This window comes from Erythrolamprus reginae, chromosome 5 (genome assembly GCF_031021105.1).
Source record: "Erythrolamprus reginae isolate rEryReg1 chromosome 5, rEryReg1.hap1, whole genome shotgun sequence".
NCBI classification, from domain to species: Eukaryota; Metazoa; Chordata; class Lepidosauria; order Squamata; family Dipsadidae; genus Erythrolamprus; species Erythrolamprus reginae.
The window spans coordinates 2,232,967-2,250,511 of record NC_091954.1 but is presented as its reverse complement, the minus strand read 5'-3'; the positions used below and the strand labels follow the sequence as shown (position 1 = coordinate 2,250,511).

At 43.4% G+C, this 17,545-nt stretch overlaps 1 protein-coding gene across 1 annotated transcript in view; it reads right to left on the bottom strand.

The window, feature by feature from the left end:
* Nucleotides 1–430: 430 nt before the first annotated feature.
* HIF1AN (hypoxia inducible factor 1 subunit alpha inhibitor) overlaps nucleotides 431–17,545 on the bottom strand; it is a 217,579-nt gene continuing 200,464 nt past the window's right edge. Inside the window, exon 4 of the mRNA XM_070753899.1 lies at nucleotides 431–585. Coding sequence (XP_070610000.1) covers nucleotides 431–585 — 155 coding nt within the window. The remainder of the gene's footprint in view (nucleotides 586–17,545) is intronic.

Sequence of the window (17,545 nt, the reverse complement as noted above, 5' to 3'; positions counted from 1 at the left end):
GAACTTTACGCAAAATTCAACCGAACTCGAACTCGAACGAGGAATCCCTAACACGAAGATATTCCAGGGGCGGAGCTTTGACGTCCCCTGCAGGTTGCTAAGGATGCCAAGGTGATCACTTCCTGGATTCCATGGAATCCAGGAAGTGATCCCCTTAGCGTCCTTAGCAACCTGCCGGTGACGTCAAAGCTCCGAACCCCAAACGCGACCCCGAACTTTGCCCGAAGTTTCAAAAAATTTCGGGTTCGTGTTCGGCATACCGAACACTGCAAAATTCGGTACGGACCCGAATTGTGCGAGTTCAGTTCGCCCATCACTACTGCTGAGATGTTCCAGAGAAACCGACAATCTAATGCTAGAGGAGAATATAAGACTGTTCAGTCTCGGAATCCAGGTTAAAGTGAGGCACAGCCTATCCAGGTCATTATGTTCACAGTTCCCTTCCTCTAATTGATGAAAATCTTTCCTTTACACTCAGGTGGAGACTGGTTCCCTGCAAATTAAATCCATTACTGTGTGCTGTGCATATGCTCCTGGTCCTCTGTGTGACTCCTTTTGGATGTTGAAGGACAGCTGTCACATTTCCTGTCAGTTCTCTTTTCCCAAGCTAAACACACCCAACCCCTTCGGTCTTTTTGTAAAACAGTTTTTATTCCATCTTTATTTATTTTATTATAGATAACACAAGGTGGCAATCATACCTAGCATTAGCAATAGGTAAGGCCACACTTGGAATCCTGCATCCAGTTTTGGTTGCCACGATGCAAAAAGGATGTTGAGACTCTAGAAAAAGTGCCGAGAAGAGCAACAAAGATAATAAGGGGACTGGAGGCTAAAACATATGAAGAACGGTTGCAGGATGGGTGGGGTGGGATAGGATTGGGATTTTTATTGGCCAAGTGCGATTGGACACACAAGAAATTTATCTTGGTGTATATGCTCTCAGTCAAATTCCTTGTGTATGCAATCACACTTGGCCAATAAAAATTCTATTCTGTTCTGTTCTGTTCTTTTCTTTTCTACTCTACTCCACTCTATTATTCTATTCTATTCTATTCCTTTTTAAAAAGAGTTTTTATTGATATTTAAACATTAAAAAATTATGCATAGAAGATACATAAACAGGCATTAACACCAACACATCTACAAAACAAAGAAGAAGAAAATAGAAAAAAGAAAAAGAAAAGTTTGAAAAAATGCTAAAATTTTATTCTACTCTACTCTACTCTATTATTCTATTCTATTCTATTCTATTTTATTCTATTCTATTCTACAGTAGTCCCTCGATTATCGCGAGGGTTCCGTTCCAGGACCCCTTGCGATAATCGAAATTTCGCGATATAGCGGTGCGGAAGTAAAAACACCATCTGCGCATGCGTGCCACTTTTCCATGGTGTTTTTACTTCCGCACCGCCAGCCCGCTGCCCGCCACTTGTCCGCTGCCCGCCCGCTCACCTCGCCAGCAAGAGGGGAAGACCCATGAAAGATTCCTTGGGCCGCCTAGCAGCTGATCTGCTCGGCAGCGCAGCAGCAGCCTGCGCTGCCGAGCAGATCAGCTGCTAGGCGGCCCAAGGAACCTTCCATGGGTCTTCCCCCTCTTGCTTGTGAGGGCGCTTCAACGTTTCCGGACGGCAAGCTCGGACTCTTTCTTTTTCCCTCAGAGGACGCTTATGACAGGCGGCTGAGGCTTCGAGTGTGTCCCCTTCCACCGCCAAGGTCTCCCAGGAGTCCACACCCCCTTTTAAGGCGCCCGCAGATCAAGCGCTCTAGCCAGGCCCGGGCGCACGCCCCCTCTTCCCGCTTCGGTGGGCCTGCCCGGCGCGGGGGTCTCTTCCCCCTCATGGACACTCTTCGTGCCTGGCTTCCTTCTCTCTCCTCCCTTCCCCCCGCTTTCCTCCGGGCGTGTTGGAGAAGAGGGTCTTCTTCCGCTCTTATTGTCTTGGGTGGGCGGGAGGCAGGAGCTGCAGAAAGGGAAACTTTTTTGTTTTCCTTCGCTCCGCCACCCAAGAGAGCGGAGAGGCAGCGGGGGCGCAAGGAAGAAGAAGCGGTGGTGGCGGCGGCTTCCTTCGGGGGCAACGCCAGCAAGAGGGAAGATGACGCGCGGGCGGCACAGGGGGGGGGAGGCAAAGCTCTGCGGCTCCAGCCACTTTCAGCCAAGCCTCCCCGGCCACGGAGCCAGGGAAGCCGAGCCGGGCGTGGAACATCGGCGCAGGAGGCAGGACACGATCGGGCGACCGGAGCAGCAGCGCCGCCGCCGTCACGCCCGGCTCGGCTTCCCTGGCTGCGTGGCCGGGGAGGCTTGGCTGAAAGTGGCTGGAGCCGCAGAGCTTTGCCTCCCCCCCCCTGTGCCGCCCGCGCGTCATCTTCCCTCTTGCTGGCGTTGCCCCCGAAGGAAGCCGCCGCCACCACCGCTTCTTCTTCCTTGCGCCCCCGCTGCCTCTCCGCTCTCTTGGGTGGCGGAGCGAAGGAAAACAAAAAGTTTCCCTTTCTGCAGCTCCTGCCTCCCGCCCACCCAAGACAATAAGAGCGGAAGAAGACCCTCTTCTCCAACACGCCCGGAGGAAAGCGGGGGGAAGGGAGGAGAGGTCTTCCCCCTCTTGCTGGCGTGCGTGGGCGGTGGGGAAGACCCATGGGAGATTCCTTGGGCCGCCTAGCAGCTGAGGGTCTTCCCCACCGCCCACGCACGCCAGCAAGAGGGACACTCTTCGTGCCTGGCTTCCTTCTCTCTCCTCCCTTCCCCCCGCTTTCCTCGGGGCGTGTTGGAGAAGAGGGTCTTCTTCCGCTCTTATTGTCTTGGGTGGGCGGGAGGCAGGAGCTGCAGAAAGGGAAACTTTTTGTTTTCCTTCGCTCCGCCACCCAAGAGAGCGGAGAGGCAGCGGGGGCGCAAGGAAGAAGAAGCGGTGGTGGCGGCGGCTTCCTTCGGGGGCAACGCCAGCAAGAGGGAAGATGACGCGCGGGCGGCACAGGGGGGGGGGAGGCAAAGCTCTGCGGCTCCAGCCACTTTCAGCCAAGCCTCCCCGGCCACGGAGCCAGGGAAGCCGAGCCGGGCGTGGAACATCGGCGCAGGAGGCAGGACACGATCGGGCGACCGGAGCAGCAGCGCCGCCGCCGTCACGCCCGGCTCGGCTTCCCTGGCTGCTTGGCGGGGGGGGGGGGGAGGCTTGGCCGAAAGGGGCTGTACCCGCAGAGCTTTGCCTCCCACCCCTCGCCCCTGTGCTGCCGGCGCGTCATCTTCCCTCCCAGACTCCCCCGGCAAAGTGACGTGGAGGAATGGAAAGCTGAAACCGGGCGGTTTGAGTTTCCCATTCCTTCAAGTCACTTCGCCGCTGCTCTCCTGGCTAAACTGTGTGGCAGGAGACAGGCTTTGAGTTTTTGGCTGGGGGGGAGAAGTAGAACCTTCCTAACTCCCCCCCCCCACCAGCCAGAAGGAGCGGCGAAGTGACGTGGAGGAATGGAAAGCTGAAACTGGGCGGTTTGAGTTTCCCATTCCTCCAAGTCACTTTGCCGCTCCTCTCCTGGCTAAACCGGCGGCAGGAGACAGGGTTGGGGGGGGGGTACTGGGAAGCCCCCCAGGCCGACTGCCACCTTTTCAAACAGCCGCGCCCTTCCCAGCTGAGTCCTGAAGCCAAGCGCCTTTGGAACTTCTGCGCTTGGCTTCAGGACTCAGCTGGGAAGCGGCACGGGTGTTTTAAAAGGTCTCCCCCGGCATGGGGGGCTTCCTAGCACCCCCCCAAACCCGGGTTGGGGGTTCGGGGGGGTGCTAGGAAGCCTCCCATGCCGGCGGGAAGACCCAGGGAAGGTTCCTTTGGCCGCCTAGCAGCTGATCTGCCCGGCGGTAATGCAAACTCCACCATCTACGCATGCGTGCAGATGGTGGTGTTACTTCCGGGTAGAAAACTCGCGATATAGCGTTTCGCGAAGCTCGAGATCGCGAAACTCGAGGGATCACTGTATTCTACTTTACTCTATTATTCTATTCTACTCTACTCTGTTTTTCTTTTCTATTCTATTCTACTCTACTCTATTATTCTATTCTATTCTATTCTATTTTATTCTATTCTACTCTACTCTATTATTCTATTCTATTCTATTCTATTTTATTCTATTCTATTCTATTTTATTCTATTCTATTCTACTTTACTCTATTATTCTATTCTACTCTACTCTGTTTTTCTTTTCTTTTCTATTCTACTCTACTCTACTCTACTCTACTCTATTATTCTATTCTATTTTATTCTATTTTATTCTACTTTACTCTATTATTCTATTCTACTCTACTCTATTCTATTATTCTTTTCTATTTTATTCTATTCTATTTTACTTTACTGTACTAAATTATTCTATTCTACTCTACTCTATTATTCTATTCTATTCTATTCTAATTCTATTCTATTCTACTCTACTCTATCTTACCCCACCATACCTTGCCCTACCCTACCCTACCCTACCCTACCCTATCCTATCCTATTCTATTCTATTCTATAGGAGGACCCATACCTGGAATGGAAAATATCATCAATGGTGATGAAAAGAACAAAGAAAGGAGCTGGCACATGTTTTATAACAAGGACATTTATTTCATCTCGTGGCTAATTTAAAAGGTTTATTTCTTGAAATGAATCCTCTTCATCAAATCTCCGATCCTTGAAAATCAGTGCAGACCTGCCTGGGTGGATAATGAATTGATTTGTAATATAAATGATATAAACCAACCCCCACCCACCCCCACTCCCCACCTGCATTTGTGTATGAGTGTATTTAATCTAAAACGTTTAAGGTTGAAAATGAGCTTCTCCATCAAAAGTCTCTACTCCATTTAAATTTCTTGCATATGAGTCAATTTGAGACTGACCCAGTCTATAAATCACTGCCAAGGAGAGCGGTGTTGAAGGCAACGCTCCTCCTTCCTTCCTTCCTCCATGCTCCCATTCTTATACTTCCAATAGGCAAAAGGGGAACTTCCTTTTATCAACACAACTCCCATCCATGGAAAAAAACCTGTCCTTCCGTCTAGTTGTCTTGGTCTGCAGTGCCCTGTAGTGATGTTTTGAGAGTAGGAGTGGAAACCGTTTACGTCCAGGATGCGAGGGGCCAGGGATGCCATTTGGGAAGGTCCTCCCTCATTCTGATGAGGCTCAATATCTCTTGCTACTTTCCCTGCTGTTGCTGGTTCAACTCTCCAAGTCTTAGAAACCACAGGTGTTAAGGTCTGTCATGGGACAGTGTTCCAAGCCACACCTTTACTCTGGAGTAAATTTTTAATTTTCTTCCACATGTCTAGAGTCGACCTCTCCCCTTTTCTAAGAGGTCAGTAAGGGCCGTGCATAAGTGCACCATTGTGTCTACCATCCCTGTCCTACTGTCCTATTGTCTTCGATCATTGCTTTTTATTATTACTTTTTCTAATGTTATGTTTATACATACTGTTGTGATTCAGCCTGAGGCTCCTCAGGGACCGGCTGGATCTCTGCCGGATCCATGTCCAGAGGAGGAGGACAGTGAACAGGAGGGGGAGGACCAGGCAGATGGGGGAGAGGAACGTCAGGAAGAGGAGGAGGGAGAGCAGCCTGAGACCCCCGGGGGGGGGCTCTCCCCAGCTAGTAGCCTGGATTCATTGGATGAAGACGCACAGGCTATAATAGACATGAGGCAGCGACGAGCAGCTCAAAGACGGGGCCAATTAGAAAGGTATTTCCATCCCTGAATTGGCAACAGGCTGGGTTTGGGTGTGGTTCTCCTCAGCAGGTTTGAAAAGGCAGGCCCGCCCTTACAGTCTCATGGAGAGTTATCAACTGGGAGTCCTGTGACCTTGCTTCGATCCTCGGCGTCTCTGATCTTGGCTTGTGGCCTAGAAGTCTGGAAGACTTGGGGGAGGCGTGGGTTTTATTATCTCCAGCGTTGTTTTTGCCAGCAAGAATCCTGTTTTATTGCCTGGCCTTCGTGAAACCTCTGTGAAACTGCATCGTGTTCCTGTCTGTAAGAACAGTTTTTGTTACCTGTGTTTGCTTTGAATTATATAAACTGCCTTTGCTTTTTACCAGTGTGTCTGGATACTCTTTTTGGTTGGTGTTGGCGTCTGGGGGGACCCAGACAGAACACATACTACCATCCTATAATGGCTTGACAAAATATATAAATGAAAAAATAAATAAATAAAATATGCCCAACATGGTGATGCCCTTGACAAGCATTCAGAATCTGCAACTGGTACACCATATGGGGCGTTACAGGGGGCTCCTCAATCCCATTTTATCCTTCTGCTTTTGGGGCTTCCTTGCCAATATTCTCAGTAAAGGGCTGCAAACAATTTTCACACTCTGGGCGTGGCTTATTTTGTGGGTGTGGCTTGCTAACCATGTGACCAGGTGGGAGTGGCTTGATGATCATGTGACTGGCTTAAAAGGTGGCCAATTTGACGTCACTCACGTCAAGGATTTGTTTGTTTGTTTGTTTGTTTGTTCATTTGTTTGTTCGTTCGTTCATTCATTTATTTATTTATTTATTTATTTATTGGATTTGTATGCCACCCCTCTCCGTAGACTCGGGGCGGCTAACAACAGCGGTAAAAACAGCATGTGACAATCCAATAGTAAAACAGCTAAAAACCCTTGTTATAAATTCCAATCGGATTTAGGGTGCCTGGCTTCTCCTTGCCTCAAAGAGATATAATTTCCCTCTCTATTTACTATTATTTTATTATTATTATTATTATTATTATTATTATTATTATTATTATTATTATTATTATTATTATTTAATTTATTGGATTTGTATGCCACCCCTCTCCGTAGACTTGGGGCGGCTAACAACAGTAATAAAAACAACGTGCGACAATCCAATATTAAAGAAGCTAAAAACCCTTACTGAACATCCAAAAATATATTCTTTAATTCTGTGTATATATGCCATATGTGTACATACATATTACACAGAGGCACACAAAAATATACATTATCTACTATATAAACTGTATGTACACACCTGTATGGACAGCTCTTCTAAAATTATGTCATTTACTGCGATAGGGAAAACATACTCAGAGCCCAGAAGGGAAAAAAAGAAAAAAAAATCAATTTTTTTTCTACCAGTTCTGCGTTTCTGACCAAACTTTTTCTACCAGTTCTGCATACCTGACCATACCGGTCGGAGCCCATCACTGGATATGTGTTCTGTCGGGCTCTCTGGTAGAATCCTCCCAAAAATGCACAGGTACAAATTTCAGACACACACACCAATTCAAAACAATGTTCTTTATAATGAAAATTCACTTAACCTAAGCCCTCTTTTGGTATAGCAAAGAGCACTGGTCTCCAAACAAACTGGTAATTTGTACAAGTCCCTTATCAGTTCTGAGATACTTAGCTTGCAGCTGTGAGGCAATTCATAGTCCTTCTTCTTTTACAAAGTGAAACACACTTGGCTCTGGTTTAGTTTGAAAGCGGGGAAAAATCAGCACACAAAAGGTCGAAGTGAGCAAAGCAGTCACGAAACACAACGATCAGATAATCCTCCACAATGGCCAAACCCACAGGCTGCTCTTTATAGTAGCCTCACTAATGACCACAGCCCCACCCAACCACAGGTGGCCTCATTTTCTTTGATAATAATCTCTCAGTTGTTGCTGCCTATGCATCGCTCTCCGCATGCGTGGCTGTATCATTAACTCTTGTTCCGAATCCAAGGAGGAGCTAGATAATTGATCTCCTTCTGAGCTGTCTGCCCCACTCTCCTCCTCCCTGTCACTCATGTCTTCTTGGTCAGAGGAGCCTTCATCAGCAGATTCCACTGGGGGCAAAACAGGCCTGCAGCATGTGGATGTCTCCCCCACATCCACAGTCCTTGGGGCAGGAGCTGGCCCAGAGCTAACCACAACAGATATGCTTCTAGGTGATTGATTACCTACAAAGCACTCAATGGTATGTGAAGCTTTAGATGTTTGTGGAATCAGGTCCATGGGATTATGTCTTCCACCACCAACACCCTCCATCCCCCCCCCCCCATCAGATCCAGCAAGAAAGGCATGTGATGGATCCCATCCATTAAAGACCAGCACAACACCTGGCTGGACCAGGAAGAAAGCTTTTTCTGTTGCCTGGTGAAACTTCATCCCCCTCGGAGATCAGACTATACGTGACCTGGATGGCCTTTCACAAGACTTTCAAGACAAAACTCTGTTTTCTGGGTTGGGCATTAGAACATCTGCTGGAGCCTGTAAATTAATTTCCCCGAAATATTTGTATTGTGTTTATATTGGTGATTGCTTTGCTGCTTTTGTTTCAAGGGCTGATTGTTTATTTATTTTATTTTATATTTTATTTATTTTGCCAAGTAGGTATTGGTACTACGCAAAGATATAAAAATGTTTATATGCATGATACTAGCAAGAGAAAAACACTAGGACAGGGGATGGAAGGCCCTCTTCTTTCTTTCTTTCGTTATTTCTTTCTCTCTCTCTCTCTCTCTCTCTCTCTCTCTCTCTCTCTCTCTCTCTCTCTCTCTCTTCTTTCTTACTTACTTACTTACTTTCTTTCTTTTTCTTCCTTCCTTCCTTCCTTCCTTTCTTCCTTTATTTCTCTTTCTTTCTTTCCCCCTTCCTTCTTTCCTTCCATCCTTTTGTCAAGTACGAATTTATAGTCTATAAAGATATAACAATGTTTATATACATAATACCAGCAAGAGAGAAACATTAGAACAGGGGACGGAAGGCCCTCGGCTTTCTTTCTTTCTTTCTTTCTTTCTTTCTTTCTTTCTCTCTCTCTCTCTCTCTCCCTCCCTCCCTCCCTCCCTTCCTTCCTTCCTTCCTTCTGTCTAGTACAAATTGGTAGTCTACAAAGATATAATAATATTTATATACATGATACTAGTAAAAGAGAAACATTAGGACAGGGGGTGGAAGGCCCTCTTCTTTCTTTCTTTCTTTCTTTCTTTCTTTCTTTTTTCTTTCTTTCTTTCTCTCTCTCTCTCTCTCTCTCCCTCCCTCCCTCCCTTCCTTCCTTCTGTCTAGTACAAATTGGTAGTCTACAAAGATATAATAATATTTATATACATGATACTAGTAAAAGAGAAACATTAGGACAGGGGATGGAAGGCCCTCTTCTTTCTTTCTTTCTTTCTTTCTTTTTTCTTTCTTTCTTTCTCTCTCTCTCTCTCTCTCTCCCTCCCTCCCTCCCTTCCTTCCTTCTGTCTAGTACAAATTGGTAGTCTACAAAGATATAATAATATTTATATACATGATACTAGTAAAAGAGAAACATTAGGACAGGGGATGGAAGGCACGCTGGTGCTCTTATGCATGCCCCTTACTGACCTCTTAGGAATCGGGAAAGATCAACAGTGGAGAGTCTAAGGGTCAAGTTTTGCAGGTTAGGTGATGATACTACAGAGTCTGGTAGTGAGTTCCATGCACCAACTACTTGGTTACCAAAATCGTAATTCCTGCAGTCGAGGATAGAGCGGTTTACTTTGAGTTTATATCTGCTGTGTGCTGGTGTGTTGTTGTGGCTGAAGCTGAAGTAGCTGTTGACAGGAAGGACGTTGTGGCAGAAGATTTTATGGGCTGTGCCGAGGTCGTATTTAAGGCGATGTAGTTCTAAGCTTTCTAAACCTAGGATTGTAAGTCTGGTTGTGTAGGGGATTCTGTTGTGAATGGAGGAGTGAAGGACTCTTCTAGTAAAGTATCTCTGGACATTTTCTAGAGTGTTTATTATGTCCAAAATGCAGTGTGAATTCCAGACAAATGAGCTGTATTCAAGGATTGGTCTGGCGAAAGTTTTGTATGCTCTGGTTAGTAGTGTGAGATTATCGGAACATTACCTTATCTCCCCTTCCTACTTCTCTTTCCTCCTTCCCTTCTTCCGTTCCTTCCTACTTCCTCTCTTCCTACTAAACCCTCCTGTGAGTGATTTTGATTCTAATACATATTGTATTTAAAACATTTAATTGAAACATTTAAATATGTGAAAGGGCTAAATGAGTTTCAGGAGGGAAGTGTTTTTAACAGGAAAGTGAACACAAGACCAAGGGGACACAATCTGAGGTGAGTTGGGGGAAAGATCAGAAGCAACGTGAGAAAATATTATTTGACTGAAAGAGTAGTAGATGCATGGAACAAACTTCCAGCAGACGTGGTTGGTAAATCCACAGGAACTGAATTTAAGCCTGCCTGGGATAAACATAGATCCATCCTAAGATAAAATACAGGAAATAGCATAAGGGCAAACTAGATGGACCAGGAGGTCTTTTTCTGCCGTCAATCTTCTATTTTTCTATGTATTTTCTATGTATTTGGTTTTATATGTTTTTTAATATTAGTTTTGTTCCACTACTATATTGTTTTTATTACTGTTGTGAGCCGCCCCGAGTCTTTGGAGAGGGGTGGCATACAAATCTAATAAATAATAATAATAATAATAATAATAATAATAATAATAATAATTTAAAAGACTGATAACATTTTCCCATGCTTAAGCCGTCAACATTACTTCTTAAACTCTTTGTTATTTCACGTTATATCTATACTCTTAAGCCTATATTTTCGGCATTTGTGCTTTATTATAAGCCCACATCGCTGAATTTTGCAGGGCGGAGAGGTGAATTTTGGCAGCTTTTCAACACCAGCTGACAGAAGGAGGCAAGGAAGTACAATTAACCTTCAGATTTTCCTTTCCAGGGCATCTGACGACAAACCTCAAGAAACTTCCCTGTGTGTTTCTGCCCAAAGCAGCATCCAACATAATTTGTTAATGGCCTGCGTGAAGATTTCAGCTTACTAGGAGACACAGCCACTGGCCCAAAGTCAACAGCCAGCCAGGTGTGAGAATTTGAAGAGGAATACATCTCATTAATGTGGAATTGTTTTTAGGTTAATAATCTTGCATTAATTTTCCTTTAAAATATTGTCTTTGACCGTTAAACGCTCGCGCCGTTATAAAAAGGAACGTAATAAATGATCTTGAAGCAAATTCTCCTGCCAAATGTCATAATTTATTTGCATAATTAGCTCTTAATTTTAATTCAATATGCAAATCCATGCTTCCTTTAAATTGCAGCAGGCTGTTTCCCAGACCTGGATGCCATGAATTTATTGTGACTGAGGCTGTTGGGGGGAGAAAGTAAAATAAAAAAAAATTAAAAAGAAAGCTTCGTTGCTTTCTGGAGATGGCTGGGAGATGGAGGGGGGCAGGCATTGCTACTCGCATGGAGGTTAAAGGCAATTTTTATTTTGGGGGGCTCTATCTTTGTCAAGTCAATATCCTGACCAATTCGGGAATAAATACAATGGAACCTCTACCTAAGAACGCCTCTACTTACGAACTTTTTTAGATAAGAACCGGGTGTTCAAGACTTTTTTTTGCCTCTTCTCAAGAACCATTTTCCACTTACAAACCTGAGCCTCCAAAACCGTAACTGGAAAAGGCGTGGAGAAGCCTCTGTGGGGCCTTTCTAGGAATCTCCTGAGAGGAAACAGGGCTGGAAAAGGCCGGGAGAAGCCTCCGTGGGGCCTCTCTAGGAATCTCCTGGGAGGAAACGGGGCCGGAAAAGGCGGGGAGAAGCCTCCGTGGGGCCTCTCTAGGAATCTCCTGGGAGGAAACGGGGCCGGAAAAGGCAGGGAGAAGCCTCCGTGGGGCCTCTCTAGGAATCTCCTGGGAGGAAACGGGGCCGGAAAAGGTGGGGAGAAGCCTCCGTGGGGCCTCTCTAGGAATCTACTGCGAGGAAATGGGGCCGGAAAAGCCAGAGAGAAGCCTCCGTGGGGTGTCTCTAGGAATCTCCTGGAAGGAAACCGGGCCGGAAAAGGCGGGGAGAAGCCTCCGTGGGGCCTCTCTAGGAATCTAGAGATAGATAGATAGATAGATAGATAGATAGATAGATAGATAGATAGATAGATAGATATAGATAAATAGATAAGTAAGTAAGTAAATATTGCAGTTAACGGAGATAAATAAATAAATATTGCAGAAGCAGAGAGAATCAGGGCTTCCCCCAAAATGGAATCTCACACTGTATATCGGACTTCAATACAATTGAATTTGTCCAGAGGTATTGACGTCACTCATCTCAAGGGTTTGGGTTAGGGTGCCTGGCCTCTCCTCGCCTCAAAGAGATACAATTTCCCTTTTTATTTACTATTACTGAACATCCAAAATATACTATTTAATTCTATATCTATATGCCACATGTGTATATACATATCACACACAGGCACGCAAAAATGTACAATATTCATTATATAAACTGTATGTGCATGTACACATGCACGCACAGCTCTTTTAAAATTATACACATTCAACCTCATTTACTGCTATAGGAAAAACACACCCAGAGCCCAGAAGAGGAAAAAAAGAAAAAAAATTCAAAATTTTTCTACCTGTTCTGTTTACTTGACTATACCTATAGGAGACCATCACTGGTGGCAGTGAAATTCACCCTGTATTATAAATGCTTCTCCTTCTACGTCCCACCCTGCTTGAGCAGTAAATAGCAAATGCCCAAAGATCAACGGAGCCATAATTATTTGGATGTGATTTGTTTCTCTTTTCTTCCTCTTTGTCCTCCAAGCAACTTATACCGCGAAGAGCAGAAGTGGCCTAAATTCATTCTGAGCTTTTTCGCAGGGAGATAAAAATCCCCCTTTAAGGTCTCGTTGTCATCATCCCAAAATAAAATTTTGAAAATTATTGCATTTAGATTTCAACTTATATTGTGATTGTCTTCCCTTCTGTGAGTTCCTTTTTTTGTTGCACCTTAGATGGGGAGACGATTATGTTCTGTTGCCTGGTTTAGAGGACAATGAAAAATGTTGAACAGATGTTATCAGCTATGTAAAAATGTTTGCCTTTTAGAGAGAAAAATGAAGATCTAAAGATACTACAACAGAAAGACAGACAGACAGATTGTCATCTATCTATCTACATACCTACCTACCTACCTACCTATCTATTTATCTATCTACCTATCTACCTGTTCTAACGGCGTGTTTCAACTGCCCGTAATTACAAGATTACAAGTCCAGGAAGACACACACCACACAATAAAAGGAAAACCCAAAACTTTTTATCAACAGAAAAACAGAAACAGCTCCCTTTTTAAATGTCAAAGGGATTTTCTGATACACACAAGGCACAGGTTAAATGCAGTCCAATTGCTCACCCAATAACTGGGAAATTGAGTCCAATTCTAAAGTCCAGAGAGTCCACACACAATCTTGAACAGCACAACAACCACGATCTTGATGAAACAATGAATCAGATAAACTGCCATGAGGCTAAAACAGCAGGCTGCACTTTTATCTGTAGCACTAATTACAGCAGCCCCACCCAACCACAGGTGGCCTCATTTTCTCTTGTAATAATCCTTCAGTTGTTGTCTCCTATGCATCACTCTACGCATGCGTGGATGTGTCATTAATTCTTGTTCAGAATCCAGGGATGATACAGATGATTGATCTCCTCCTGGGCTGTCTGCCAAACTCCCCTTTTCCCTGTCACTCACGCTTCCTTGGTCAGAGGAGGCTTCGTCGGCAGATTCCATCGGGAGCAAAACAGCCCTGCGGTATGTGGATGTTTCCCCTACATCCACCTGCACATTCCTTGGGGCAGGAGCTGGGCCAGAGGTAACCACAACATCTACCTATCATCTATCTCTCTACCTACCTACCTATCATCTATCTATCTATCTACCTACTTACCTACCTCTCATCTATCTATCTATCTATTAATCTATCTATCTATCTATCAAATCTAATAAATAAATAAATAATAAATATCTATCTATCTACCTACCTACTTACCTACCTCTCATCTATCTATCTATCTATCTATCTATCTATCTATCTATTAATCTATCTATCTATCTATCTATCTATCAAATCTAATAAATAAATAAATAATAAATATCTATCTATCTACCTACCTACTTACCTACCTCTCATCTATCTATCTATCTATCTCTCTATCTATCTATCTGTCTGTCTGTCTATCTATCTATCTATCTATCTATTAATCTATCTATCTATCAAATCTAATAAATAAATAAATAATAAATATCTATCTATCTACCTACCTACTTACCTACCTCTCATCTATCTATCTAGCTATCTATCTATTAATCTATCTATCTATCTATCTATCAAATCTAATAAATAAATAAATAATAAATATCTATCTATCTACCTACTTACCTACCTCTCATCTATCTATCTATCTGTCTATCTATCTATCTATCTATCTATTAATCTATCTATCTATCTATCTGTCTGTCTATCTATCTATCTATCTATCTATCTACCTATCTATCTATCAAATCTAATTAATAAATAAATAATAAATATCTATCTACCTACCTACCTACCTACCTACCAATGAACCTACATACCTTCCTACCTTCCTATCTATCTATCTATCTATCTATCTATCTATCTATCTATCTATCTATCTATCTTATTTACTCCTGTATTTAGTAACAGAAAGACTGTTCAGTTTGCCATAATAGTCCTCACTGCATCTCTTTCATCTCCTTTTATGCCTCTTCTCCTTTTCCTTTGCCCTTTAATTTCTCTTCCCCCACCCCCTTCTATTAAACAGCCAAATACATCTCTGCCTTCTTATTCCCTTCTTTAAAGTCATCTACCTGCTCTTGACTCTCTCTTCCAATAAAAGAGCAACACATTCTTTCTTCCCAGCCATCATTTCGTAAAGTGTGGGGTTCCTTGGCAGGCAGCCTCGCCTCCCCTGGGGCCTTCTATAGAGCTGGGGACAACATCAATTGGAACATATGGCCACAAGGTGAGATCTTCCAATTCTGTACAAAGGGCATTTAATGACAAGAACTCCTGAATCACCAATAAATCCCCCACCCCCACCCCAAATGTGTTTAGAAATCTGGGTTACCAACAGGAAATATAACTTTATTTATCTATTTATCTATTTATTTATCTGTTTATCTATTTATCTATTTATCTATTTATCTATTTATCTATTTATTTATCTATTTATCTATTTATTTATATATTTATCTATTTATATATTTATCTATCTATCTATCTATCATCTATCTACAATATCTATCTATCTATCTATCTATCTATCTATCTATCTATCTACAGTATCTATCTACAGTATCTATCTATCTATCTATCTATCTATCTATCTACAGTATCTATCTATCTATCTATCTATCTATCTATCTATCTATCTATCTATCTACAGTATCTATCTACAGTATCTATCTACAGTATCTATCTATCTATCTATCTATCTATCTATCTATCTATTTATTAGATTTGTATGCCGCCCCTCTCCGTAGACTCGGGGCGGCTCACAACAATAATAAAACAATGTATGACAAATCTAGTATTTAAAGCAACTAAAAAACCCTTATTAAAAAGCAAAACATACACACAAACATACCATGCATAAATTGTATAGGCCTGGGGGGAAAGGAATATCTCAATTCCCCCTTATCTGACGACAGAGGTGGGTTTTAAGGAGCTTACGAATGGCGAGGAGGGTGGGGGCAATTCTGATCTCTGGGGGGAGCTGGTTCCAGAGGGTCGGGGCCGCCACAGATAAGGCTCTTCCCCTGGGTCCCGCCAAATGGCATACACATCCAATAAATAAATAAATAAACACAATTTAACTTCGCAATAACTATTATAGCCTTTGTATGAATAAAATTATTCCTTGTAAACAGTATATTTGGCAAGTTTATATTGTACTTTCCTTTACAGGCACAATTTGTATAGGTTTTGATGGTATCCTGTAGCTTTAAAAGTTGACGGGATAGACAAAAAACTGCAGTTATTTTTGGATCCAGAGGTTAGTTGAAAACAAGTCGCAGATTTAAGGCAACGACATTGCTGCTCCTCAGTGTAATGAATCCTTTGATTGATACAAGGAAATTGAGGGCCATGTATTTTGGAGCGATGGTAGGAAATCCCCCAAAGATAGAGAAACAGGCTCCCTTTCACTGAGGGAGGCAGGATAATTAAAGGTCCCTTCCTCTCAGCCATAACTATTTGCAACTGGCTCGTTCTTGTAACTCTACTCCAAAATGGACCGGTCAGGTCATCTCACAATGGGTGCAGCTGCAGAGATGTTTAAGGGCAGCTGGACACCTGGAAGGGAAGTAATTATCCCTCTGGTAGGTGAGCAGAGAAACCTTGGCTCTGGCACGGGGCAGGATCAGGTGGGGGGGCAAGACATACATCCCCAGAAGAGCCCTCCACTCCTCCACTCGAAACAGAATCCCCTACGAGACTATACCTTCAATCCTGGGCCTAGAAAGTTTAGAACTAAGACGCCTTAAACAAGATCTAAGTATTGCCCACAAGATCATATGCTGCAACGTCCTGCCTGTCGGCGACTACTTCAGCTTCAACCACGACAACACAAGAGAACACAACAGATGTAAACTTACTATTAACCGCTCCAAACTTGACTGTAAAAAATATGACTTCAGTAACCGAGTTTTCAAAGCGTGGAACTCATTAACTGGACTCCATAGTGTCATCCCCAAACCCTCAACACTTTACCCTTAGATTATCTACGGTTGACCTATCCAGATTCCCAAGAGGTCAGTAAGGGGCGAGTACAAGTGCACTAGAGTGCCTTCCGTCCCCTGTCCTATTGCTCTCCTATATCTCCTATACCTTTCTTCTATTCCTATATCTCTTCTTCTATTATTTCATTGATATGTTCTATTACTATATCTTCTTTTCTATTCTTTCTTAGATATATTTTACTATGAGTATCTCCTCTATAACCTTCATTATGTATTTCACTATGTGTATACCCACTAAAACCCTCATTGAGTATTGGACAAAATCAATCAATCAATCAATTCTTCTGATGGGAGTCCCGATTCTCTGTCCGAGCGTCAGAAGAACAGAGCACTAGTAGCTGCTGCAGGGGACAGGGGAGGAAGCATGTGGTATCTATGTACCACTCCTGTACTGCTCACCGATTTTTTCAGCGGTGACCACTCTAAAGACCCAGACCCTGGCCTGACCTAAACACCCAGACCCATTCTACAGACCCCTAATTAAGAATCTAAGAACCTAAGAAGAGCCATGCTGAATCAGGCCAAAGCCCATCAAGTTCCTTCCGTCCCCTGTCCTATTGCTCTCCTATATCTCCTGTACCTTTTTTCTATTCCTATATCTCTTCTTCTATTCTTTCATTGATATGTTCTATTCCTATATCTTCTTTTCTACTCTTTCTTAGATATATTTTACTATGTGTATATGTCACATGTTTTTTTGCTGAATTTGAAAATTAAGGGAGACTAGATCTATTTCGGCCTTATTTTGGCCTCATACCCACTGGGACACTTGAACCTGCAACCGACTGGGACTTGAACCTGCAACCTTTGCCTTGTAAGGCAGAGAATTATCCTCTAGGCTACAGTATCCAATCCCTTCAGCTCTACACCATATATACTCACTAAAACTCTCATTGTGTATTGGACAAAATAAATAGATAGATAGATAGATAGATAGATAGATAGATAGATAGATAGATAGATAGATAGATAGATAGATAAATAAATA